Source organism: Rhinopithecus roxellana, chromosome 15, assembly GCF_007565055.1.
Source record: "Rhinopithecus roxellana isolate Shanxi Qingling chromosome 15, ASM756505v1, whole genome shotgun sequence".
Lineage (NCBI taxonomy): Eukaryota > Metazoa > Chordata > Mammalia > Primates > Cercopithecidae > Rhinopithecus > Rhinopithecus roxellana.
The window spans coordinates 20,300,988-20,327,733 of record NC_044563.1 but is presented as its reverse complement, the minus strand read 5'-3'; the positions used below and the strand labels follow the sequence as shown (position 1 = coordinate 20,327,733).

The 26,746-nt window shown below is 38.3% G+C and overlaps 2 protein-coding genes across 3 annotated transcripts in view; one reads left to right on the top strand and one right to left on the bottom strand.

Annotated features, from left to right (window-relative positions):
• LPXN (leupaxin) overlaps positions 1 to 2,405 on the bottom strand; it is a 47,655-nt gene extending 45,250 nt beyond the window's left edge. Inside the window, exon 1 of the mRNA XM_010386359.2 lies at positions 2,225 to 2,405. Coding sequence (XP_010384661.1) covers positions 2,225 to 2,237 — 13 coding nt within the window. The 5' untranslated portion in view covers positions 2,238 to 2,405. The remainder of the gene's footprint in view (positions 1 to 2,224) is intronic.
• Positions 2,406 to 4,625: 2,220 nt separating this feature from the next.
• ZFP91 (ZFP91 zinc finger protein) overlaps positions 4,626 to 26,746 on the top strand; it is a 43,558-nt gene continuing 21,437 nt past the window's right edge. For both annotated transcript variants that reach the window (XM_010386360.2, XM_010386361.2), the window contains exons 1-2: positions 4,626 to 6,138; positions 11,352 to 11,380. In XM_010386360.2, coding sequence (XP_010384662.1) covers positions 5,792 to 6,138; positions 11,352 to 11,380 — 376 coding nt within the window. In that variant the 5' untranslated portion in view covers positions 4,626 to 5,791. The remainder of the gene's footprint in view (positions 6,139 to 11,351; positions 11,381 to 26,746) is intronic.

Here is a 26,746-nt window from a genome sequence, read left to right as displayed (position 1 = left end):
CCTCAGAAGCACCAGCTAACCAAAGTTATCAAAACTCTTCTTTCTGGGTCATGAGTTATAGGCTTTTCTCTTCCTGTTTCATGAGTCTGCATATCACCAACACTCTGAGGTTATTATGCCTTTTGCCAGATTTTGTAATTTGAAGATGACTCATTTCAGTATGACAAATATGGGATTCCTGGAGGGTGGGGGCGGGGGAAGCGGGTACTAGACTGAAGACTCTATAATTCTTCTCTGTAGTCTTTTACTGTGGAGATGAAATAATATCAATATTAACATGAAAGGAATAAAGTGAGGTCTCTTGGGAGTCTCTATGGGTTGCATGGATTTCATTCGGAGGCAGAATCTGCTCCTGGTTCCTCTTTATCTATCATGCCTAATGCCTATGTAATGAGGGTTTAGGTAAAACCTTTTGGGTGGATACAAGCTGCTAGCCTCCGAGGCACTACTGCAGACAGGAAATATTTGCACACTTGAGCCAACCTGTCCTCGATGCAATTTCTCTGCCAGCAGGAAGAAAGATCCACACCAAGTCTCACGGGTAGTTACTGGGCTGATGACAATTTGAAGAAACTGTTGAAGTGTAGCCATCAACAGCCTGTGGAGATGTAGCCAACTGGATAATCTGCACAAATGCTAGCTTCCAGGCTACTTCGTACTTTCTGTATTTCAGGACAAGATTTATCTAACATCTAGCCTGCTCAGGACATGCAAAACAACATAAATTTCTGTTAAATCTGGGTTACTTCATTGGCCAGAACACCAGAACCAACAAACTTCTAAAATAGGAGAGCACCTTGTTGCTTAGTTTTGGTGTCAGGTGTTCCCGACAATGACACTGAAAAAGTTATTTTCTTTTTCTTAGTTTTCTCATCTGAAAAAGAAGTGGATAATACCTATTTCAGAGGGTTGCTGCAGACACTAAAATCATTAACATATGTAAAAATGTCAGTTTTTGCTTGACTCACTAAATTAGTTTCCTTTTGAATTATTTGCCATGAAAGCCATTCGGTGTCCTCCCCGCCAAAAAAAAAAAAAGAAAAGAAAAGAAAAGAAAAAAAGGAAAAAGAAAAAACGCCCTAGGCCTAGTGGAACTCAAGCAGAAATTCACGTTCTTCCAGCACTCACGTAGGATAAGAATTTGGATTCTACCGCAAGTCCAAAAAAGAGTCTGGCCCAGTATCAAAATAGACTTTACCGCCAAAGCAGTTTGCTATTTATTAAACACTACCTTTTTCTCTTCATTGACATCTCTTGCCTCCTGGTAATCTGCCCTTTACTTTTCCTGTTTCTCCAGCTTTGAAATCACATGCCATTTTTTTTAAGACAATGTAACAATGTGCAAGATATTTTTTGCACTTTTGACATATCCCATCCCCAATCACACCCCAAACCAGGACACTGTGGAATTAATACAGCTTGGAAATTGGGTAAAGTTGAGTGACTCAATGTTAGTTAGATGCTGGCAACAGATGTTGGCAAAGGCTATGGAATGAGTCCCAAGAATGACAAATCTTACATTACTCCAAAGGTTTGAAATCCAGGATCTCTCTGGATAATGTAGGCTAATAGTTCCACTGCTGGTTTTAATTGCCTTGGAGTGGAAGGTGGTGTCATATTTTCAGGCCATAGTAATCTCTTCCTTCAGAATTCTTCTGAATAAAAAGCTTAACAACAACATCACTAGAGTTAGAGTGCTATGCCTTCTTGATTTAAGACTAAAACATGGAACAAATGAAACCACTCTGTCCTTTTTCCAACCTCTACAGATCCCTCATTCCTATACTTCTAGTCCATTTTTTCTTCCTCATAACACCCCAACTCCTTTTTTGCTCTTTCTTTTCTTCCTCAAATCACATCTCTGCATTGTCTTGCTATGTGGCCATCCTATGATCTCCGGTGAACTCCAAAGGGCAAAATGCCCATAATAAAACAGCAATTTCAATCGCAATCCAGTCCAAAAGTATTTGCCAAGAGTTTACTCTGCGGTTAGCACCAAACTCTCCATCTATTTTGCCACTGCAAACAGTGAGCCCATAGTTCCCCAAAACAATCATAGTTCCTCATGCTTCACTCTTGGCAGGGCTGAGGACAGGAGAGAAGTGAAAATAAAATCTTCCGTTACTACCCTCAGTCTAAACAGAAGTATACCCCACCATACACGAAGATGGCAGCCAAGTCTTCACTCCCTCAGAGTTTCTCCTCCAAGAAGCTCCTCACTCACCTAATTCTTCCATTGTCCTACATCCAAGATGCTCTTGTCTCACAGGCCCTGAGGAAGAGCTTTGGCATGTGCTGAAGAAGAGGACTGCAAAGGAACTGGATGAGACAGCATAAGGCAGCCTCTATAACCCTTTTGGTTCCTGTATTTGCTTAGCACTTCCTCTCTTTTGATTTGGTGAGCTTTTTTTTTTTTTCATAGGTTATACAGTTTTAAAAATGGCATTGACATAGAAAGGTAGATAGTGAGATTTGAGTTATGGTAGTGCACTGGCCAGGGTGATAAAGATTCAAAATTAATTTTGCAAAAATTGACGACCTGTGACGAATCTGTGCCAGGATTCATCTTGGATTCATGGGAATGGCAGACTTACACTTGCGTTTTTTCCAAGTGTAGGTACCCCACTCTAACTGTGCATCTACCTTTCTTTTTTTTTTTCTTTCTGTGAAGCTGGGGAACCACAGAGGCATAGTTTCCTTCTTAAAATTTCCATCAGAGTTGACCAGCATCCATTTCATTTTGTTGTCTTTATTTATTCGGAAATGATGCTTATCTGCTTTCCTGCATGGATTATAAATCCTTAAAAGTAGGGCAGAAGTGGATTCATGCTTGGATTCTCAGGGCCTGGCTTACTCAGCGGTCCAAAAAGCAAACATCTATAGGGGGGTCACAAAGAAGGAAGCGAGGTTTGACACCAGATGTTAAACTGTGTGCATCTCAGTTAAGCATAATCCCTGTCTAGATACACTGCCTTATAGCAATTTCTCTGGAAAGTGACACTGAGGTTAACTCTTCACTTTTTTTTACCACTGCGATTTATTCACCTTGAATGAAACATTTACAAAAGGCCTACTATAAAAAGGCAATGTGTAAGGAACTATAATTATGGCCCTGTGAAGTAGATTCCCCCCCCCCCCCTTTTTACCAATGGTGAAATAGGTTCATGGAATAGCAACTTGCTATAATTAATTGGTAACTTTGCTACTTACTATAAGACTTCAAAGTCTGCGATCTTTCCTCTACAACACAGTAGTTTTTTAATTTTTTAAGAGACAAGCTCTCTGTCACCCAGGCTGGCATGCAATGGTACCAGCATAGCTCAGTGTAACCTCCAACGGGAACTCCTGGACTCAGGCGATCTGCCCTTCTCACTTTCTGGAGTAGCTAGGACCAGAGGTGCATGCCATCACGCCACTAAGTTAGCTTAAAAACTTTATTTTTGTGTTTTATTTTTTATGTAGAGGGTGGTCTCCCTATGTTACCTAGGCTGGTCTGGAAGTTGTGGGCTCAAGGGATCCTCCCACTTTGGCATCCAAAAGCGCTGGGATTCCGGGGGTGGACTACCACATCCAGCCCACAGTGGCTTTTTTTTTTTTTTTTTTTTTTTTTAAGGAACAATTCATTCTTCATTCCACTGTCTGTACATTTTTTTTTGAAAGATTTCTCCTCTGTATTACTTTGAGCATCCATTGGATGTCAGCACTGTTCCTTCCAAAAGTCTGCTAGCTGCAAACTCAATCTGAAAAAATTTCCATTGACACTATGCCAATCGATTGTTACAACTGAAAATGACATTAGCCCTATGAAAATGTAAAATACTCAGTAGAGAACATAAAACATTTGTCTAATATGAAGTGGCATCTGAGTCAAAGTACTGGAAGGAAAAATGTACTTTAGCACTTGTCTACAGTTTAACTGAATGATTAATGTGAAATTTAAAATTGGATCCCCAGATCTTGTTTCCAGCTTCTTTCTTCTGGGGCTTTTAGCCCTGGATGCTTTATTTTCCAGGAGTAAAGGGTATTCTTGCAAATCGTTCCTTGTTATGGATGAAAGGAAAAAAGAAATGCGAGAGGCCCACTGCATCACCAACTGCAACGGAAACTCCCTTTGATGAATCAGGAAGACAAATTAACGTCACACGCTAGTGTGCAGAAAAGTAACTTCTGATAAAGTTGCTATTGTATAAACCGCAGAAGCACATGGCTTCCGGTGCAGAGCTTAAGAGACCCTTTAGCTTCTCAGTGTGGGTCACCAGAGTCAGGTCACGCTAACAACCCTTTCGCCTTCTTCCAGGTCGGGCACCGCAGCCAAGTTAAGCAACCGACGAAGGCTTCTTGGTGTCCCAACAAGGTCTAGTAGAAAAGCAACTTTATAATTCGTTTCATAATTCGTTTCACAGATTTTATTAAGAGCCAACTGAGTAGTGGGCCTTGTACTAGGGCTCCGAGGGCCAGATGACTCCACGGAACCACATTCATTCCCTGACCTCTAGGAGCTCACAGGTGAGTGACTTACATAGGGGACGACGAGATCAATAATGTAGACATGAACGCTGGCTAGCCAGTTCCAGAGGAGGTGTCATCTGACCAAACCAAGGTAAGTCGGGGCAATAACGCAGACACCCCGAGAAAGGTACGCCAACGCCCAGATAAAAAGTAAGAAAAAATAGGAAAAACCCTCCCATCAGACCAGCAATTGGCTAAACGTTTGAGCCCGGATGTACGACACGCGTTTCCCGACCTAACCCGGAAACACTGCCTCCCGAAAAAAACAGTAAACTCTCAGCTGCGGAAAGTAAACTACCTTTCCCGTCGTGAATCAGTCAGAACCTCCCAGCATCCTCTCTGTCTCTGGTTTCCCATCTATTTTTTTCTAAAGCCTAGGCGAAATAAGACTTCATCTCCCAGAATGCCCTTGGTTAAGTTAACGGTGCGCATGCGCCAGGAGGCGGGCCCTCGTTGCCCCCACAACCCCGCCTCCGTTTTGCCGCCGCCATTTTTTCAGAGACTTTCATCCGGCAACCGACGGGGCTTTTTTTCTTAAAGGAGAAGCGACAGCTCAAAATACTACCCCCTTCTCCGCGCAAGATCTGGCGGCGCTGGGGACAGAAAGGCCAAAGACAGGAAAGTGGGGTAGGGTGGAGGCGGAAGAACGCCCAGGCTACCTCTGCGGCCTAAAGAAGAAGAGAAAGAGCCCTTGCGGCATCAGTGGCTCCTTAGGGAGGCAGGTGCGCGCGCAGCCAGTCTAGGGTGCGCGTGAGGCGGAGAAAGAGGTGCGATTTCTTCTCACCCGCCTCCCTCGCGAGACCTGCCCCTTCGTACTGCCCCTAGCGCGCATCGAACTCTGGAGGGGGGGAAAAGGTCACTTTGGGATTGTCGCGAGACAGCCGTTTAACGGTGAGAACGGGTGCGCGGGGAAGGAAACCTCGCGCGCTCCCTTTTAGCCGTTTCCTGATTGGCTGAAGGAAGGGGTGGGGGAGGGAACCTGGAACGTCGCTGCGTGTAAGACCGCGAGGGGCGGGGTGAGGAAGACTGTCCGCCTCTCCGATTGGCCCGCTGAGCGTCTGTGGCGGGCGCGCGCGCGCGCCGCCAGCGGTAGCAAACCTTGAGTGGCAGGGGGTGGGGGGGGGCGCCCTCGGAGCCGGGCGGAGGGGAGGGGGGAAAGAGGAGCGCAGGGTGAGAGTGAGCCGGAGGCTTCTGGAGGCGAGGGGGCGGGGGGAGCAGCGCCGAGGCCGCCGCCTCCGCCTCCGCCGCCTGGGACTAGGGGGTGGGGGACGGACAAGCCCCGATGCCGGGGGAGACGGAAGAGCCGAGACCCCCGGAGCAGCAGGACCAGGAAGGGGGAGAGGCGGCCAAGGCGGCTCCGGAGGAGCTCCAACAACGGCCCCCTGAGGCGGCCGCGGCGGCGCCTGCAGGGACCACTAGCAGCCGCGTACTGAGGGGAGGTCGGGATCGTGGCCGGGCCGCTGCGGCCGCCGCCGCCGCCGCTGCAGCTGTGTCCCGCCGGAGGAAGGCCGAGTATCCCCGCCGGCGGAGGAGCAGCCCCAGCGCCAGGCCTCCCGACGTCCCCGGGCAGCAGTCCCAGGCCGCGAAGTCCCCGTCTCCAGTACAGGGCAAGAAGAGTCCGCGACTCCTGTGAGTAACAGTCTTTCAGGCGGTGGGAAAGACCCCCCTCTGTCCGTACGCAACCCTTTCGGCTCCCGTAGCGCCTGCTCCACGTGACATCCTGCTTGCTCTGCCCCCTGCCGGCTCCGCACGCCAGATGTCACACCGTTTCCCCGGGAGCTTCCATGCCTCGTCTCTGCGCCACCCTCCCTTCTCTCTCGTACCCTCGCCTGTCGGGCCGCTTTCCCTCTCCCCGAAATCCTCTTTTGACACACCCCTGCACTAGCTAGTGATCCACCTCCTCCCTGCCACCCGCAGGCTCATCCCTCTCTCTGGCATCCGCACCCCCTTTGTCAACCTATCCCTTTCCTTTAGGCGACTCTCCAGTATTACATCACATGCCCTTTAGGGAATCCACAGCCCGATTATAGCCTTCAAAAATGTGTTCGCCGCCCTCTTCGCGTTAGCTCAAGAGCCAGCTGTGCTAGTATGTTTATGTAGCTTTTTTTTTCCTTCCACTTTTCTAAATTTTCACACCACTTCTCATTCTTTTGAGAAATCTGCCAGTTACTGTAGTCAGGGTAAAAACCCACTGCTACGATTTTTAATATGGAGTCTTTCATATAAAATTATATGAACATTCTTTAATGTTTGTTTTTACCAAGTAGCATATGTTTTATCTTTGTGTTTTATATTTTTAAATGTAGGAACTTCATCCTTAAAATTAGAATCATCTGAGAGGAATTCCTTTATTACCTAGAAGTAGTAGAGGAAACATGAACAGGTGGTCAGGAGCATTGTTTTAAATTGTTCGTCAAAATACTCATGTGTTAAGAACACTGAAGCCCACAAGTTTGTAAATTCTAGAAATTAATCACATTGGTCAATTCATGACTGAAAACATCGTTAGTGACCTTTGACTTTTGAATGAAAAAAAATTAGTAAAAACAGAGAAAATTGAAGTGAGGGGGAGTCAGTTTTAAGTGTTTCGTTTCCTCCAGTAGAGATAGTGGCAAGGTTTGACTTACAGCAGACCTGATAGATTTAAAACTTGAAACAGACTTTGTCCAAAATTAAGTTTAGCCTGTGTCTTGGCATGCTTGCCTTAGAAGCCTTTCAGAGGTATAAAATTCAGAGATAATCATATTGTGGTAGTAGATATGCTTTCAAATTTTTGAATGTCAGCTAAGTTAACATAATTTAGAGAATTTATTGTAAGAACTGCAGTTCTGTCGACAGCAAAAATCTGTACTTACAGATTCAGCTGCAATTAGAATTCTAATTGCTGTAGATGCATTTCATATAAAAATTTTATAGTTCTATATTGTTTAATCTCATACATTTGAAAAGATACATGTATATCATTGACCTCATTTGGATCTGAATTCCTTGAGCAAATTCCTTAACCTACCCATGCGTTCGTTTCCTTACCTGTAGACGGTAATCTCTACCACCTGAGTTTGTGAGAATTAAATACAGCATGTGAAGCGCTAGACAGAATGCCTGTTATATAATAAATACTAAGCGCAAGTTGCTGTTTTCAGTAATGGTGGGATGGTAGAGCCATTAGTGGTCTGTAGTGATGTTTTTCATGTAAATTATGCAAAATATGATTTTTTCACTTTTTAATACGTAGGGAAGGTAATACTTAAAATATTTTTAAAATTCCCTTTTATTCTCACCTACCACTTGAAAGTTAAAGTTAAATATACCTCTATCTCTTGAGATAACTATGTCTAAAATGGTACCTGCTGTTTGATTTTTTTTTTTTTTTTTTTTTTGAGACGGAGTTTTTGCTCTGTTGTCCAGGGTAGAGCGGTGGCACGATGATCTCTGCTCACTGCAACCTCCGCCTCCTGGCTTCAAGCGATTCTTCTGCCTCAGCATCCCGAGTAGCTGGCATTATAGGCTCCTGCCACCAATCCCGGCTAATTTTTGTAATTTTAGTAGAGACAAGGTTTCACCATGTTGGCCAGGTTGGTCTCCAACTCTTGACCTCAGGTGATCCACCCGCCTCAGCCTCCCAAAGTGCTAGGATTATAGGCATGAGCCACTGCGCCCGGCCTGCTGTTTAATTTTTGAAGGAAAATAAATAATTTTTATCTAAAATAGTAATTTTACCTGCTGTTATGATTTATTTTTGCCCTAACTCTTGGCAACAAAGTACTAGTGGTGCTTTAATTCCATATAAATGTAACTGTTGTATATGGATGAAGATGACTTAATTAAATTCCTTCCTTTTTTCTGCACAGTGTTCCTTGTGGGGAGGAAGAAATAAGTGAATTCTTAGCGCCACCCTCCCACCCCCGGCCATCCAATATCATAAAAGATAGTGGTGACAATGGTATTCTTCTTTCAGACTGTGTTTTTGATCAGGTTAAACAAATTTTCATCACAATAGAGTTTTTGTTACACATTTTTACCTTATTCCATAATCTGGAAATCAAAGGAATGCTAAAGCATTTTAGCTTGGCAAACTTGTTTGATCAGTAACTGGGCCTGGTACTATGCTGAACTAGGTGGTAGAAAGAAAAATGAGACATGGCCCTCATCTTCAAGGACCTTGGGGTGTAAGGGAAAGATGCATTGGTTAGTGGAGATATGTCAAATGTGTGTATGGTATACAGATTTTTCAGTCATAAAATACATTTTAAGACTTAGTTTTTTCTACATAATTTAATCCTTTAAGATATTTCAAGAGGTTTTGAGTTCAAACTCTGGTCTGGTATCTTTTGACTTTGAATCATTTCTATTTTCCAAATGACGTTTTGACAATTTTAAAAAGAAAGGTTTATTCTGTATTACTTGTTTGCTCTAGTCCTTTTTCCATATCCCAGCATTTCCCTCTATACAATCTTAGTAATCAGCTGTTGAACCTAATTCGATTCTCTTAATTAAAGTGATACTAAAGTATACCATAGTTTAAAAGGTCAAGAAATAGATAGATTTGGATTAGTTGAAACCTCTGTTCCCATCGGAAGACAAAATAATAGAGTGGATAAAGCATTGGACTTTAGTCAGAAAGTTTTATGTTCCAGCTTTGTATTATGCAGTAAGTGGCCTTGAGCAAGTCACTTAACCTCTTTAGATCTGCTTCATTTATAATTGATATTTTATAGATTTGTGAGATGAGCTTTATAGTTCCATATTTAGCTTACAGTTTTTATAATCTGATGTTTTTAACAACTTCTTTTCACAATGAAATATTTACGAGTTATTGGGAAGAGGAAATATTTGTGGATGAAGGGGAAATAAAAATTTTTCATTGTATGTGCTCAAGAGAAAGGCACAGAGTTAAATGCTAGAATCATGATAAATTGAAGCATAGAAAGCTAGTAGGAAAAATAAACCAAATTTGAAGAAACTTTATGTGTCCATACTAAGAGTAAGACTGATCATTTGCTGTATGTTAGCCAGTAAATTACAATTATTTCAAGTGCACGTTTGTATACTCTCTTTAATTTTTGAAATAAATACACAAGAAATCTAGTAGCATTAGTATAGTAGTTTTTGCCTATGATTTTTTTCTGATTCATCCATACTTTCTGCTAATAGGGAATGAAATTGTCAAATTGAGACTAGGTTAAAATGTATAAGGCTTCTTTTCATTCTTACATATAGTAGCCCTTTGTTTATACTGTACATTTCAGAACTCAAAACTTTAGGGACAAATACTTTTTAAAAATTCTAACTTCACTGTGGAGTAACCATATTAGTTAATACTGAGTATTTTTAGATATCTTCCTTCAGATTCCTATTAAGGAAAGTATTTTCTGGTATATGAAATTCCATTTTTGGTGTATTTTCTTGGTAAAATTAAAATAGTAATAAACCTTTAGGTGACCTCTCTTGCTGTTTCCCTTTTAAAGGTCATGGATAGTGAGGATGAAGAGGTGGTAATATTCTGAATTGAAAAAACTTGCAGTTCTTTGGAGAAGCCTTCAGTTGTACAAGACTGAAATCCTGAGTGATGAGGATCTTAATCAATATGATGATAGAAACATTGAACCAACTTTAAAGGTTTTTGGGGAAATTTGTTATATAATTTCTCAAAAATTTAGCAATTATTTTTACAGTTTTTATTTAAAGATAGGATGATTAGCAGTTATGGTATGTTAATTGGGACATTAGTAATGTGATTTAAAATAAAATTATGGTACCAGTCTTTTTAAAAAAGTATGGAATAAACAATGATAACTATTTCTAAGTAGAATAGATTTTTGTATTATTATTTATTTATAAAGTAACATAATAGAGTTTTTACTATATATATATAGGGAGTCTTCACTGTATTTTGGGAGGAGCAACAACAAAAAAACTTTGTACTCTTCAGAGATACTCTGTGGTATCTATATGATAAACGTTCAGGGCCTGTTGACTTTTGAATTTTAGTAGTAACTATAGGAAGTTCATTATACTGTCCTCACCAGTTATGTATGAGAGAAATTTTTCTGAATTAAAAACCTGGGGATATATCTGATTTTTGTTGTTTTTTGGGGTTTTTAAAAAGTCTTCAGGCTATAACAATTTTTAAGTTCTTTACTGTTGCTTTTTAATTTGTAAAGAGCAAGTTACATTTACTTGTGAGGTCCATCTATTACTGCGTTTTTACAAGTACATTTTGATTTGGTTTTAACAAACAATTTTGGGTCTTTTTAACAGTTAAGTTTTTATTATGAAAATTATTAAATATGCACAAAATAGGGAAAATAGTGTAATGAAACCGCAGTATTGATCACCTCGCTGAGATTTTGCTATGCTTGCTATGTCTGTCCTCCCTGTTTTGGCAGAAGTACTTTAGAACACATCCAAAACATTGTCATTTCATCTCTAGTTAGTACATTTATATAAAATGAGAACTTTTTTTATATAATCGCAATATAACAAAATTAGTAATAATTTTTCTTTGTATCAATATCTTAGTTAAAAATAGCTGTTTTGAATGATATTCTAGCTCTGTGCTGTCAGTTATGGTAGCCACATGTGGCTATTTAAATTTACATTAATCAAAATTAAAAATTCAGTTTCACAATTACTGAATGTTTCAAGTGCTCAGTAGCCACATGCGACTGCCATATTGGACAGTGCATATACGTTTCCATCACTGCTGAAAATTCTGTTGGGCAACACTCGTCTAGATGCTTTCTTTATCGCTCTGCAGATGAACCTGAAAGAGATAAATATTTATATTTTCAGAAAATGCGCTAGATTGTTCATTAATGTTTGATTCTTATTTCTTTCAGATGCGTAGAAAAAGTAACAACTGATAAAGGTAAGACTTGGTCATCCTTACCTCTAGTGTACATTACATTGATTATCTTATAATCTGTTAGAAAGCCTCATCATTCAAATTGGTTCCCATTTAAAAGTAATTTTTATTTGGTAAAAAATTACTGGAGTTGTTAGAATAGAATCTATTTAGATGACAGCAGGTTTGGATAATAGAGTATATCAGCATTATTTAGAAACCTAATAATGGCAAATCAAATTGTTTGATGGTAATTTATAGTAATTTTTTAAAGCCTTTTATTTTTAAATGAAGTAACAGACTGGAATGATACACAGTATACAGAATGAAGTGAAGGCAAAAATCTTTATGCTAGTGGAGATACAGATTAAAATTAAAGGGTGAAGAATGCTGAGTGTTACAAGAATTCAGCCTGGTGAATAATTAAATTAGGTCAATATTAGGTCATTTTCCTTTAAATTTGAGTGTTCGCACACCAGTTGTATGTATTAAATATAGTTTTCTGTTTCCTGGATTATGACAGGAAGCTAATGTTCACTTTTTCAGTACCTTTTAAAATACTTTATTCTGGATTTACAGATTAGGTTATTAAAATTGCTCTAACATGTTGGACCAGTTGCTTATTCGTTTCTTTTTTTTTTCTAGTTTTTGGCTGTGTTCCTTGATGTTAAATTCAAACACACAGCATCCTCCTTAAAACTGGAACAAATATACTTTTAGGCACATTTAATTTATTGTGTTTGACCTTGACCCAGTCTTGACACAGCCATTTTCCAAACTCCTGGAATCCACCTAGTATGTGAGAGTCGATTAGTTTTTAAGGTCTACTTATAGCCTGCTTCTATTTCTATAAAAGAATATATGCATTTTATATATCAGTGTATGTATTACATGTACATGAGAATCTTAAGGTTTTTCTGTTCTTGATAAAGAATTCTTCGAGAACATACAAAGCAAGTTTAAAGCCTGGATTTTGTGCCATATGGAAGAATGACATTGTAATTAAGAACCAATAACTTGAGTTGGTGATGGCTGCTTTGTAAACAATTAGGTTTCAATGCTGAGGTTTCTTGTTTCTCTGAATTTTGGAATCTGAGGCTAATATTTCATAGTATACCAGGCAGAAGTTTTTCATAGCTGGCATTTTTTTTTTTAAATGTGGAAACCTTTGCATGATTATTTTGTCTAACAAGTTTTTTGTTCCTGTTGTTGTTACTTAGAAAATAAGTTATATCTGCCAAAAATGGAAGGTCTCACATTTCTTATTCAGACATCAATTTGGAGATTTTATGATGTGGAGAAAATGTAGACAGGTAACAAGTCTAGAGCATTCTGATTAAAACAAAAAGCAACCTGCCTTTGTCAGAGCTGAAATTACCTTACATGTCCAAAGAAATCACTATGGGTTGCCTTGAGGCGAACTTGAAGAAAGGTGGAAATTTGGAGCCCCTTTTGGAGAGAGAAGTAGATGACCTTTGGGTAGATGTTTTTTTTGTTTGTTTGTTAAGTAGCGACAGGGTTTAGCCAGGCCGGTTTCGAACTCCTGGCCTCAAGTGATCCACCTGCCTGGTGTGTAGATGTCTTAAACTAGAAGTTGACGTATTGGCATGTTTTGTGGTTGTGCAGCTGTGTAGAGATTAAAACTACATTCTGGATAATTTAATCCAAAGATCAATCCCACTTTAATCTACTGTTTAAAGTCCCTGCATCTAGATATTCTCAAATGTCAATCTTCATGTCTATTAGGTTACCTATTAAGGTAGCTGTTCAACTGTATGAACAGTAGATAGGTATATAAGAGCTATAACATTCATATAAGATGAATGAATAAAGAAATGGAGGCTTGGGTAGTCACTTTTTCCTGTTGTGTTTCATGTTTAGAATTCACCTTAATTACTTTTCTGGTCATTTAACTTCTCAGTTATTCTGTTACTCTGGAGTAGTCCTCATGTTCAGTCTGCTAAATTTTAACTGAAATAACTCCTGTTGATTTCAGAAGTTAAAGGTTTTTCAAAACTTTAAACAGATTTTACTTTTTAGAGGTAAGACTGGTCCTCTGTTGTATTAATGCTGAAAAGATGTCTTCAAGATTGTTTTTACTCTTGTTTACTCAAACCATCTAGAAACTGTATGCCTTCCTTGAGTTGAAGACAAGAACCTTTGACATACACATAAACAATATTGCACACACAGAGCAGGCAACTTTCCATGTTTTTAAAATTAAGTTGCAAAGTGTTACTTTCATTTTTTTCAAACTGAAATAATAAAGTTTTTGCTACCCTTTTGTAACTGTGATTGGTATATAAAACAAATGGAAAGCTACTATGCTAAAATAGTGTTAGTTCATTCAACAAGTAATTGTTGAGCATCCACTATGTGTCTGACACTATTCTAGGCACTGGATTGTATTGGTAATCAAATAAATCAAGAAGTCAAAACAGTGTAATAGTGTTTGATGAAGTTGGAGTTGGGAAAGCTGAGTTTAGATGAAATGATAAGGAAAGACCTTTTGGTGGAGGGGACATTTGAGATTACATCTGAATTTATGCAGGTAGTTAATTTGGACAAGGAACATTCCACACAGAAGTTAAAAAGGATAAAATGCTTCAAACTTGAAAGCTTAGTTTACCGCTGGCAGAGGATTATCTTCATCATTGTGGAGTTTCCAAAAGTGTTAGAAATCTTAAGGGATGGAGACCTAGTTCCTTTTTAACTTGGCTTTATGTTTTCATTGTTTCTCTGTTTTGAACCAGTGTTGTAGTTATGATTATAAAGTAAAAGAATGGTCTACCTACATGTAATTTTTAGTTATCCCGGTGTGCATTTTAATTTATTTCACTTTCTAACCTCTGACTAGATATGTTATGAAGGCTAATTGTTTTTCTCCCATCTGTTAGGTCCTTAGTGATAAATAATAGTTAAAACCACCTATCAAGATAAAATATAAAAATGAAGACTGGAATACCTTAATGTTTATTAAAGTATGTTTTAAGGGTTTAATGGAGTGATAATAAATACTGTAGAATCAAGTAGATGTGGGCAGTGCTTGAGTTATTAATGATAGGTTATTTATTGCAGCACTTTTCAGAAACTTTGATTTTTTAGTAATGTGCACTGTAAATGCCAAAATTTTGCAGCGATTACCTAACCTATTTGACTTATAAGACCCCCTTTTTAAACAACATTTTGTAAAACTGGAGTTTACAGAAAACGTACTTGAAAATACTGCATGCTTGAAAATTTGATTATGTAAAACTCTGAATCTCAACCTTTTATTCAAAAGCATTTTACTCTCTTCAGTGCTGTTATGAAATAGTGATGTTTGACAGTGGTTACTGTGTCTCTGACTTGTGTAGTCAGGAAAAAAAATCAGTCATCAAATTCATAACAGATGTCAGCATTTACTTAGATTATTTGGAGCTTCACTGTTAAGTATTTACATTATCTAGTTTATCATAATCAGCATACTATCTGTAATTATTACTAAAGTATTAGTTTATTTTCATTATTTTTCTCCTGTCTGGATGACATCCTCAGCTTTTTTCTTATGTTGATACAGTCTAATTTATAGCTGCATTTTGTTAAATTAGAATTAATTTGTTATTAACAGTTTTCATAGATTTCAACAGAGTTTTATTTTTCCTGTATTGAAATATCATTGATTATCTTATCCTCTCAAATCAGTCTCTTGTATCCCATTCATCTTGGCCTCTTGTCAACTTGCAACCTCAACGTAACATTGACTGTTTCTACTTCCTTTACAGATGCATCTCTTTTATAGTATACTTTTTTGTTGGTTTTTCTTCCTTTCTAGTATATTTAAAGAATATTTTTATTATTTCTAAAAATGCAGAAGACACATTTTCATGCTTTTTTTCCCATTCCAGTGAGAAAATCTAACTTTTGTAATTCTTACCATTTGAGTTTGTATACAAAAGGAAGAATCGAGAAGATACTGAGAACATCGTTTTCACAATTCTTTCTTGAAAGATTTTTAATCTCCTTGCTAATGACCTAGTTTTCCTAGTCAAAATAAAATCTTGTAGGTTTTGAATAGAAAAGAGTTCTGAAAGGAAAATCTGTAGGTGAGAAAGGGCATATATAAGCCCAGTCTTAACAGTCAGATAGGCTTTTAAGGGTTTTTTTGTTTGTTTTTGAGACAGGGTCTCACTTTATTGCCCAGGCTGGAGTGCAATGGTGTGATCATGGTTCACTGCAGTGTTAATCTCCTGGGCTCAAGCCATCCTCCTGCTTCAGCCTCCCAAGTAGCTGGGACCACAGAAGTGTGCTGCCATTTCCAGCTAATTGCTGTTGATTTTTTTGTAGAGACAGGGTCTCACTGTGTTGCCTAGGCTGGTCTGGAACTCCTGGGCTCAAGCAGTCCTCTTGCCTTGGCCTATAAAGTGCTGGAATTTATAGGCATGAGCCACCACACCCAGCCTGTTAGTTTTAACTGAAATATTCTCCTTTACTAATTAAATGATACTGTTCTAAAGTTAAATGTAAGTTAAAAACAGCAACAATAACAACAAAAGCCTCTTTCCCTGGCTTCTCTTAATACTACTGAGATTGGCTAATATTTCAAAGCAAACTTTAATTATTTGTGGAAAACAAAGTGCACCTAATGATAAAAATACACAGAGTATTTCAGTTAGGTTTCAGAAACTCAAGTTTCTGACAATATTATAATGTTGAAGCCTCAAAGGCTAAATACATTAGATAGGCATTTTTGTTTGTCCTTCCTTCCTAATCTTTTATCTTAAGGTAGCAGTAACTGTATTATTTTTCTTAGTATGAGAATAATTTACTCAGACATCTTGTTCCATGTTGGGTATGGCCCAGATCCTGTAATCCGTATTTCCAGTTCAGACATCCAGACCTCCTTTGGTTCTTCTTTTCTTATTATTAATTTCCTACAAATAAAGATATATGTCACTTACCATATATGTGAATTGTGATGTAGGCTGAAAAAGCCTTGATCATCAGCTTATTTCAGTTACAGGATTACCTATCAGGTAAATGAGTCTTAACTTTATAATAATTTGCCTATTACAGTTCAATTTATTGCCATCTTCGATGCAGTTATAAGTTTATTCTGTTATATATATTATTTTACATTGAGATCCCTTTTCCTGCCAAGACCGCTTGAGAGTTAAAGCAGAATGCCCTGATAGAAGAAAATTGAAGCAGAGGAAACTTAAAATCCTTAGTGGGGAAACCCATATTCAGCCTGTACAAATCCAAAACCTTTAAGAGAGACTTGTCTGTACATGAGGGCATAACTTATCCTCATTTTGAGTTGAGCCTTAGTGGATAATAATCTCTGACAAAAAGGAATTGCCCCCTGACTCTTAAGTTCAGGAAGGAAGAAGCTCCTCTGAATTAAAACCAGCCAGAATAATCTAATGCTATCTGAGCAAAGACTTCTTTAGCTTCATAACAAAACCATCTAAAAATTTAGTGGCTTAAAACACAGCAATTTATTACTTACTGGTTGGACCATTCCCCCCCGTCATTGGTCATTCAGTTCAGACTTGTTTTATATTATGGTGGTTGCTGTGCAGTGTTCCAAAATCCTGAAGACAGTAACTGCAAGGTGTCTTGAAACCACTCCCACAGTATAATCAATCAATTGTATTTCTGTATATTGGCAACAAAAAATAGAAAATTGAAGTCATAAAATCAAAAAATAAAATTTATATTAGTATTTACAACTCTGTAAACAAGATATACTGCTCCATTTACTTAGGTCTTTAATTTCACTCAGCAATGTTTTGCGCTTTTCAGTGTATAGGTCTTTCACATTTTTTATCCCATTTATCCCCCAGTATTTCACATTTTTTTATGCTGTTAGCTTAATCGGGATTCCCACTGTGTTTTAAGAGTGGGATTGAGTCTTTAAGAAAGAAGAGGTGCCTAGATGGTTTGTGGATATCCAGCCATGGCTGCTATACATTTATATTCTATTATTTAACCATTACCTAACTGAAGGGCATTTGATATTTCTGAGTTTTTTTTTTCCTGAGATTACAGGTGATTTTTAGAGAAATTCTATTAAAATGTACCATACGTATATAGAAATGCACATATTTTAAGACATATACATGTACTCTTGTTTCTCCTCCCCCTTCTTCATTTTATATTATATTATTTTATAAATGGGCAGACTTTTGAATATTCCCAGGGTGAGCCCAATCATGTAACCATCACACAACTGAATAAAACATAATCGGTGTTTTGGAAACTCCTTTATGCTCCTTCAAGTCAACCGTCCCCAAGTGTAACTACCATTTTGACTTTAAATAGCAGAAATTGGTTTTGCCAATTTTTGAATTTTACATAAGTGGAATAATACAGTAGGCACTGTATTTGTATCTGACCTATTTTGCTCTTCATTTGTGACAAGTGCTGTGTTTGTCATAGATGGTTTATTTTAGTTGCTGTGTAGTGTCCCATTGTGGGAATATAACCACAGTTTAACTCTTTTACTGTTGATGGATGTTTGGGCAGTTTTCTAGTTTTTATGACTAGTACTATGATGTGTATTTTTGAAATACAGTGTTATTGGGATTATGATTTACATATCATAAAATTCACCCATTTCAAATGTACAATTTAGGGATCTTGGTACATTTTGTGAATTGCACACCTATCATCACAATACAGTTTTAGAACTTTTTCTTCACCCTAATAATATCCTTCATGCCTGTTTATAGTTAATCCATTTTCTCACCCCCAACCCTAGGCAACCATTAATCTACTTTCTGTCTGTATGGATTTGTTTTTTTTTTTTTTTTTTTTGGACATTTTGTGTAAATGGACTCAGACATACAATTTGTGTTTGTATATAGGAAGCATTGCATGCAGGCAAGACAAATTTGTATCTAGAGTCTATTCCAGTAAGAACAAAGTGCTGCCACTTCCATGATGGAAGTGGTCCAGTGTAGCGAACCTTGCACCAGGTGAGCTGGCTGATCACCCCATTGATCCCATATCAGGGACTCGGTATTGGTCTCCGCTGCTGGTATATTGGGCAATTAGCAGTGGCTATAGTCAGGTCAGCCTTGGTACAACTCACTCTGGGTTTGGTTTTCAGCAATCTCAGTTTTGCAGCTGTAGTAGGTAAGTATTGTTTTCAGGAAAGACACAGAGAGGTCATTTTTGTGGTGCTTCAGCTGGGAATTTGAACCCCTGAGCACAGCTTTTCTTTTTTTTTTTTTTTTTGAGACGGAATTTCACTCTTGCCCAGGCTGGAGTGCAGTGATGTGATCTCAGCTCACTGCAGCCTCCACCTCCTGAGTTCAAGTGATTCTCCTGCCTCAGCCTCCTGATTAGCTGGGATTACAGGTGCGTGCCACCACCACACCTGCCTAATTTTTTGTATTTTTTTAAGTAGAGACGGAGTTTCGCCATGTTGTGTCCAGTCTGCACATTCTTTTCTTTATCCACTTTGTGTTTTCTAATTAGGAGCAGCCAGCTAATTTCATTATATCATTACTTTGACCAGAATGTTCTAAGGTATCAAACACATGATCTTTAAAAAGAAGGAACTTCTGTCATTCGTGACAACATGGACATTATGCTAAGTAAAACCAGAGGACATTATGCTAAGTAAAATGAGCCAAGCACAGAAAGGTAACACTGTATGATCTCGCTTACATGTGTCATCTAAATAAGTATATCATAGAAACGTAGTTACTGGAGGCTAGGGGGTTAGGAGGTGGAATGAGAAAAGGGGAGATGGAGATGAAAAGGTACATACAGACATTAGTTAAATTGGGAGAGTAGGTTTTAATGATCTGTTTGCATTGTGTATTAGTCCCTTTTGAGTTGCTAGAAAGGAGTATGTGAGACTGAATGATTTGTAAAGAAAAGAGTTTTATCTGACTCATGGTTCTGCAGGCTGTCCAGGCATTGTTCCAGCATCAGCTAGACTTCTGGTGAGGCCTCTGGAAGCTTTCGTTCATGGTGGACGTGGAGGTGGGGCAGGTGTGTCACAGAGCCAGAGTGAGAGAGAGGGGAGGAGGGGCTAGGCTCTTTTAAACAACCAGGTCTCACATGAAGCCATAGAGAACTCAACTATTACCGCAGGGATGGCACCAAGCCATTCATGAGGGATCCACCCCCCTTACACAAACACCTCCCACATCCAATATTGGGGATCACATTTCAACATGAGATTTGGAGAGGACAAACATCCAAACTGTGTATCACACTGCATGATGACCACAGTTAATAACATATTACATATTTCACAGTTGCTAAGTTGGTAAGTTGATACGTTCTGTTGTTTTGAATGAAACTCTTATTAAGTTTTTCCATCTGTCCCCAGCAGCCACCAGATGCTCAGACAGAGCACCAGCAGGCGATGCAACTGCATGGGTCCCTTTATCAACACTGTATACTTAGGCTACAATAAATTTATACGCAAATATTTTTCTCTGCTCTTTCCTTTTCTTAAACGTGTCCTCAACCTTAGTGCTACATTTGTATATGTCTTTCATACCCCAGAAAAAGCAATATGAACAGAACAAGGTTGTACTGTGGTTGTTTTTAATATATGCAGAACTGCTGTTGGAAGAGAGAAATCAATGAATAAGCCAGATGTTGGGGATAGCCAAAAACAACACATTTCATGAATATTGAAAATGATCCATTTTATATGAACCAAGCTAAATCTAGATGATAATAGTTTGTTTTTATGTGCTGACAATTCCCAATTTTTTTTTTTTTTTTTTTTTGAGACGGAGTCTCACTCTGTCGCCCAGGCTGGAGTGCAGTGGCCGGATCTCAGCTCACTGCAAGCTCCGCCTCCCGGGTTCACGCCATTCTCCTGCCTCAGCCTCTTGAGTAGCTGGGACTACAGGCGCCCGCCACCTCGCCCGGCTAGTTTTTTGTATTTTTTTAGTAGAGACGGGGTTTCACCGTGTTAGCCAGGATGGTCTCGATCTCCTGACCTCGTGATCCGCCTGTCTCGGCCTCCCAAAGTGCTGGGATTACAGGCTTGAGCCACCGCGCCCGGCGACAATTCCCAATTTTATGTTTGTAGCCCACTCTGTCCTTTGAACTTAAGGCCTGTTGATGTTTTACTCAGCAATAATCTTAGACTTGGTCAAAGCAGAACATATATTCTCTCTAGTGTCTCTTCAAGAAACAAAAAACCCTGATTGTTTTCTTTGTTTTCATCGTCAGTCCAGTTGTTCAAGTCAGAAATCTAGAATCCCAAATCCTTGGCATCTCCCTCTATCCCTGTTAAGTCATTCTCTAGTCCTATCTCGTCTGTTTCCTAAGTATTTCTTATATCTCTAATTCTTTCCATATTCAATGGTATTACCCTCTTTAAAGCCATAATTATCTGTTGCCTGGCCTATTGCAGTAGGTTTTTAGCTGGTCACCTAGCATCTACTCTTGCCCCTACCTAGCTCATTGTCTAATCTGCAACCAACATGAACATTAAAAATGAAAATCTGATCATGTCACCTTTCTGTTTAAACTGTCTGTGGCTATTAGGATAAGATCCAAATTCCTGGAAGGCCCTTGTTAAACTTTTTCATGCCTCCTCAGCATGATAAATGATGGGTTTTGTTATGTTTTCTCTGCTCCAGTCATATTTATCTTTTTTTCAGTTCTCAAGACATATACATGTACTCCTGTTTCTCCTCCCCCTTGTTTATCAGCTAGGTACCACTTACTTAGTCTTCAGAGTTCACCATATTTATTTAAACTTAAATATTGAGCTAATTCTTAGCTATAGAGATCATTAAGTTAATGAGCACTAGTTTTAAGAGCTGTGCTTTCAGAGAAACCATCCTTTCACCTTCTCAAACTTACGTCTGAGCAAAGTCTTAATGATTTTAGGAAGAACTAACCTAATGTCTATACTTTGAACATTGATGACATTACTTTGTGATTCTTTTTTTTTTTTTTTTTGCTCCAAACTTAATATCTGCAGAAATTCTGTGAAAGTCTAATATTTTTTATCCTTTCTATCAGTGCACTGGTGACTGATGTCTGGCTTTGAAATCGGTAAGCCAGGAAAAATTATATATAGATGGAGTAAACAGAGATAACTAGAATAAGAAAGAAAAATCTAGGTATTAATACACAGTGTTGATTTAAAAATGAGTAAACTGTTTTGGAATGTAAACATTCTTAATTTCTTAAATACAATTTTAAAATCTCATTTGTTTTCTGGTTTTTAATCATAATAAAATTTCTCTAGTTCTGTTTTGAAACAAGGAAATACAGCATGTGGCTTTAGGTTAAAAATTCACTCATGGAATAATTCTTATAGATGTTTCAGGTTAGTATATTATATAAATGGGGCCCTCTTTTGGCACTTGAATCCAAGGCTGGGTGGAAATGAGCCAAATCTGGATTGAGCTCTTGCACTGGCGCTTTCCTGTTTCTCGTTTATGTGGTTAGGTGTGGTATAGTAGAAAGAATATAGACTTTGGACTTAGATATACTTGTGTTCAGTTCCCTCCACAACTTTTAATATGTGGGAAAGTCAGTTACTTGGTTTCTTCATCTGTGAAGATAAGAATAATAAATACTTGACAGGGTTATAACTGATTTTTGAGAAATGAAAAAATAAATATATTACCTGGCAGTTAATACTTAAGATTTGTTAGTTGCCCAGAAGAAATTTAAATACTTAGAGATTTGAAGACCTTTACATTTAGTATCTTCCCAGCTTATCAACTAACCACACCCTGTTTCACCCTACAATAAAATAATACGCATTGATTACGTTAGAATGGCCCTTCTAACTTAAAGTATTCTATCATGACAAAGTGGCTCTCATCTTTTGGAATTTAGTGGTTTGACTTGTTATATTAGTTATCTCTGGCTGTAAGATTGAGATAAATCATATTTCATTGTTTGCTATCTAGAAGAATTAGAAGAAAACATTCCTGCCAGTAGTATCAGTCTCTTTTTTTCTCTTTTTTTGGTTTTGAGACGGTGTTGTACTCTGTTGCCCAGGCTGGAATGCAGTGGTGCGATCTCAACTCACTGCAACCTCTGCCTCCTGGGTTCAAGCAGTTCCGTTTTCTTGGCCTCCTGAGTAGCTGGAACTGGTGTGCACCACCATGAGTCTGGCTAATGTTTGTGTTTTTAGTAGAGACAGGGTTTCACAATGTTGGTGAGGCTGGTCTGAAACTCCTGACCTCAAGTGACCTAACCCACCTCCGACCTAACCCACCTCCGCCTCCCAAAGTGCTGGGTATAGGCTTGGGCTAGCACGCCTGGCCTAGCATTAATCTCTTATTGTCTCAAGTCATAGTATAAACCACTCTTACTTCATACCTTCTTTCAAGAATGTACAGTTGGCCCTTGAACAACATGGTAGGGTTAGGGGCACCAACTCCCCCTCACAAACAAAAACCTGCATTTAACTTCCCAGAAACTTTACTAATAGCCTACTATTGACTAGAAGCTTTATCAATAACATAAAATCAACTAATTCATATTTTTTATGTGTATTATATCCTGTATTCTTACAGTAAAATAATCTAGATAAAATGTTATTTAAAAAACCATACGGAAGAGAATATATTTACTATTCATTAAGTGTAAGTGATCATTATAAGGTCTTCATCCTCTTCTTCACATTGAGTAAGCTAAGAAGGAGGAAGAAGAAGAGTCATTACTCTTATCTCAGGGGGTGACAGAAGTAGAAGGAGCGGCAGGAACATTTACAGAAATACAATTTCTGCCTGACTTGTTTTTTGCTTTTTCGTTTCTGTACAAATGTTTCTACACTTTAACCATTTGCTTTAGTTTCAGGGCAGGTATATAGAAGGGTTCCTGTCATAAAAGGAAGTCAGAAGCAGTCTTGAATAATTGGAACCTTTCTGCCAGAATTTCTAAGTTTTTAATGTTAGTTTGTTTTCCGGCATTGCTTCTTATATGTTGTCTTTTTCATCGTCTGGCACCTGATCAAAAGCACTCATCTTCATCATGTCATCTTGTTAATTCCTCTTGTGTGGTGTCTGTTTGCACTTGAATTTATCCAAGATGCTTATTTTTAAACTCTTCACCATCACCAGCCCACCACCCCCCCCCTTTTTTTTTTTTGGCCATATTCACAATCTCTTTCATGATTTGCTTGATTGGCTCTGCCGTAAATCCTGTGAAGTCATGCACAACATCTGGACACAATTTTCTCCAGCAGGGATTTTCTGTAACGATGGCATCTTCAGTGGTGTAATCGTCCCTGACTTTCATGATGTTCTCTCTATTGGGATTTTCTTACATAGAGTTAACAGTCCTTTTCCATAGAATATCGTATAATGAGACTTAAAGATTCTTATGACCCCCTGATTGGGAAGGTGAATTAGACACATTGTATTTGTAGACCACACCTTTGATGTTAAACTCATGAGGCAGCCAGGGGCATTGTCCAATATCAAAAGAACCATAAAAGTCCCTAACTGACAAGGTACTTCCTCACTTCAGGGGCAATGCATCAATGGAACCAATCTAGAAAATTAGTTCTTGTTTTCCTGGCCTTTTTGTTGTGTAACCAAAAGATTGTTGGTTTTTCTCTTCAAGGCTCAGGAGTTAGTAGCTTTATAGATGAGGGCAGCCCTGGTCATAAACCTAACTGCTTTTACATAAAACAGTGGAGTTAGGCTATCCTTTCCTGCTTTAAATCCTGTTGCTTGCTTCTCCTCCTTACTAGTAAATGTCCTGTCTGGCATTTTTTTCCACACTGGGGTAGTTTGCATTAAAAACTTAGGCAGATACCCTTCCTCAACTGTTTTCTTAACAGTGCCTGGGAACTTGTCTGCTGCCTGTTGGTCAGTAGAAGCTGTTGCTCCTATTATCTTGACTTTTTTTTTTTTTTTTTGAGACGGAGTCTCGCTCTGTTGCCCAGACTGGGGTGCAATGGCGCGATCTTGGCTCTCTGCAAGCTCCACCTCCTGGGTTCACGCCATTCTCCTGCCTCAGCCTCTCCCAAGTAGCTGGGACTACAGGTGCCCATATCTTGACATTTTTAAAGCCAAATCTCTTTCTGAAATTATCAAACCATTCTTCGCTGACATTAAATTCTTCACCTTTCTTTTGCTTTAAGTTGTCATATAATGACTTTACTTAGCGTCTGTAGGTATGCCTTTCTTATAGCAATTCTGTACCCACATAAAAGCTGCATCTTGAATGTGAGATAGAAGTATTTTGCAAAAACTGCAAGATTTTTGCACGTGCTACTGCAGGTGCAGTGATGGCTTCACAAATTTCCTTTTCTTCAGTACTTTTTATGTTGGATTCATTTATCTTAAAGTGGTGAGCAGCTGCAGCTACACACCTCAACCTTCTATGCTTATCAAGCAATTCAACTTTTTCTTGTAATACCATGATTTTTCTCTGCTTCTTGGAAGCACTTCCAGTATCACCAGTGGCACCCCTTCTGGGTCCCATAGTGTTATTCAAGGTTTCAGGTATTGCTCTAAACATAGTGAAAAATGGGTTAACTGAGAGAGATCCCTTTTACTGCGACAGTAAATTCACTCAGGTGGTGGTGATTATCCTCACGACATTTTAAGCAGATACCTGAAACAGCTGAGCCTGCTGCAGTAGCAACAGGAGATAACTATGAAATTATTATGTACTGAGTTAATTTTATGCAGTTATTCAGTACAACATCTTTACGTTTCTTTACATTTCTCTGGACTTTGGATGATGCCATGTATAGTCTAAGACTTTGTGAGTGTAGGTTTTGTTGAATTTTAACTTTTTGTAATGTATTTGTGTATATTTTACAGTAATGTCATCAAATAGAGTAGTATCTATAGTTTATATATAGTTTATGCATTCATGAGATACCTTAATTTTTTCAATATTTCTAGGCTACAGTTTGTCTGCAAGTTTTTTCAAATTGTCACAAATCTCCAAAAATTTTTCTCATATATTTAAGAAAACCTGCGTATGAGTGCATCCATGCAGTTCAAAACTGTGTTGTTCAAGGGTTAATTAACTGTAGTTATGTTCACTGTGCCTGCATGTTGCTCATGCAGTGACTAGCATGATGTCTTCCTTTACCCAAGCTAGTATGGCTTTTTTCTCTTATTATTTATGTATCAAGGAACCTCCTCAAGGTTAGCTGCTATTATAAGAAACAACTGGAAATTGTCTTTGAAGTACCACACAGAAGAAACTTGGCTTGTTTCCTATCTGTTTATGATTGTTTATGCTAATTATGGATTACCCTTCAGTTATCAGTTTCTATTCCAGAAACCTGGCAGTACTTTTGTGCATGCGTCTGTGTGTGTGTGTGTGTGTTTGTGTGTGTGTTATGTTTAATTTACATAAAATAGTAGTAAAAAAGAATTGAAAGCATACAATTCAGTGACATTTAGTACATTTACAGTGTTGTACAACTATCACTTCTCTCTAGTTCCAGACATTTTCATCACCACCAACAAAGGAGTCCCCTGTACCCATTAAAAGCAATTATTCCCCCTTCCCCCATTTAGCTGCAGCAAACATTAATCCACTTTCTGTCTCTATGGGTTTACCTGTTGTGGATATTATATATAATTGGAATCATACAATATGGAACTTTTGTTTCTAGCATCTATCATATAATGTATTTTTAAGGTTCATTCATATTGTAACATGTTAAGACTTCATTCCTTTTTAAGGCTGGATAAAAATTTTCTTTGTGTGTATATATGACATTTTGTGTATCCATTCACTGGTTAGCGGATATTTGCGTTGTTTCCACGATTTGGGTATTGAGAATTGTGCTTCTATGAATATTCATATATAATAAGTATTTCTTTGAAAAGCTGTTTTCAATTTTTGGTGTTATGTACCTAGAAGAGGAATTGCTGGATCATACGGGTTATTCTGTGTCTAAGTTTTTGTAACATTTTTCTTAACAATGTTTTCTTAGGTTTTCCATAACACTGTTTTCCTCATTAGCTGCCTCATTTTACATGTCCACCAGCAATAAACAGTGGTTCCAATTTCTCTGCATTCTCACCAACACTTCTTATTTTCTTTTTTTCATTATTTTTAGTAGCCATTGTAGTATGTGGGAAATGGTAATCTCATGTGGTTTTGATTTGCATTTCGTTAATGACTGATGTGCCATATCTTTTCAAGTACTTTTTGGCCATTCGTATATCTCTGGAGAAATAATCTGTTCAAGTTCTTTGCCCATGTTTTAATTGGGTTGTTTCTCTTTTTGTTGGTAAATCCAAAGACTTTATATATTTTGGATATTATTCTTTTACCAGATATATGACTTGCAAATATATTCTCCCATTCTGTAGGCTGTTTTCACTTGTAAGCATTTTTTAGTGCTATCTCGTATGTTTAGGTCTTTGATCCATTTTGAGTTAATTTTTATAGATGGTGTAAGGTAGGAGTACAACTTCA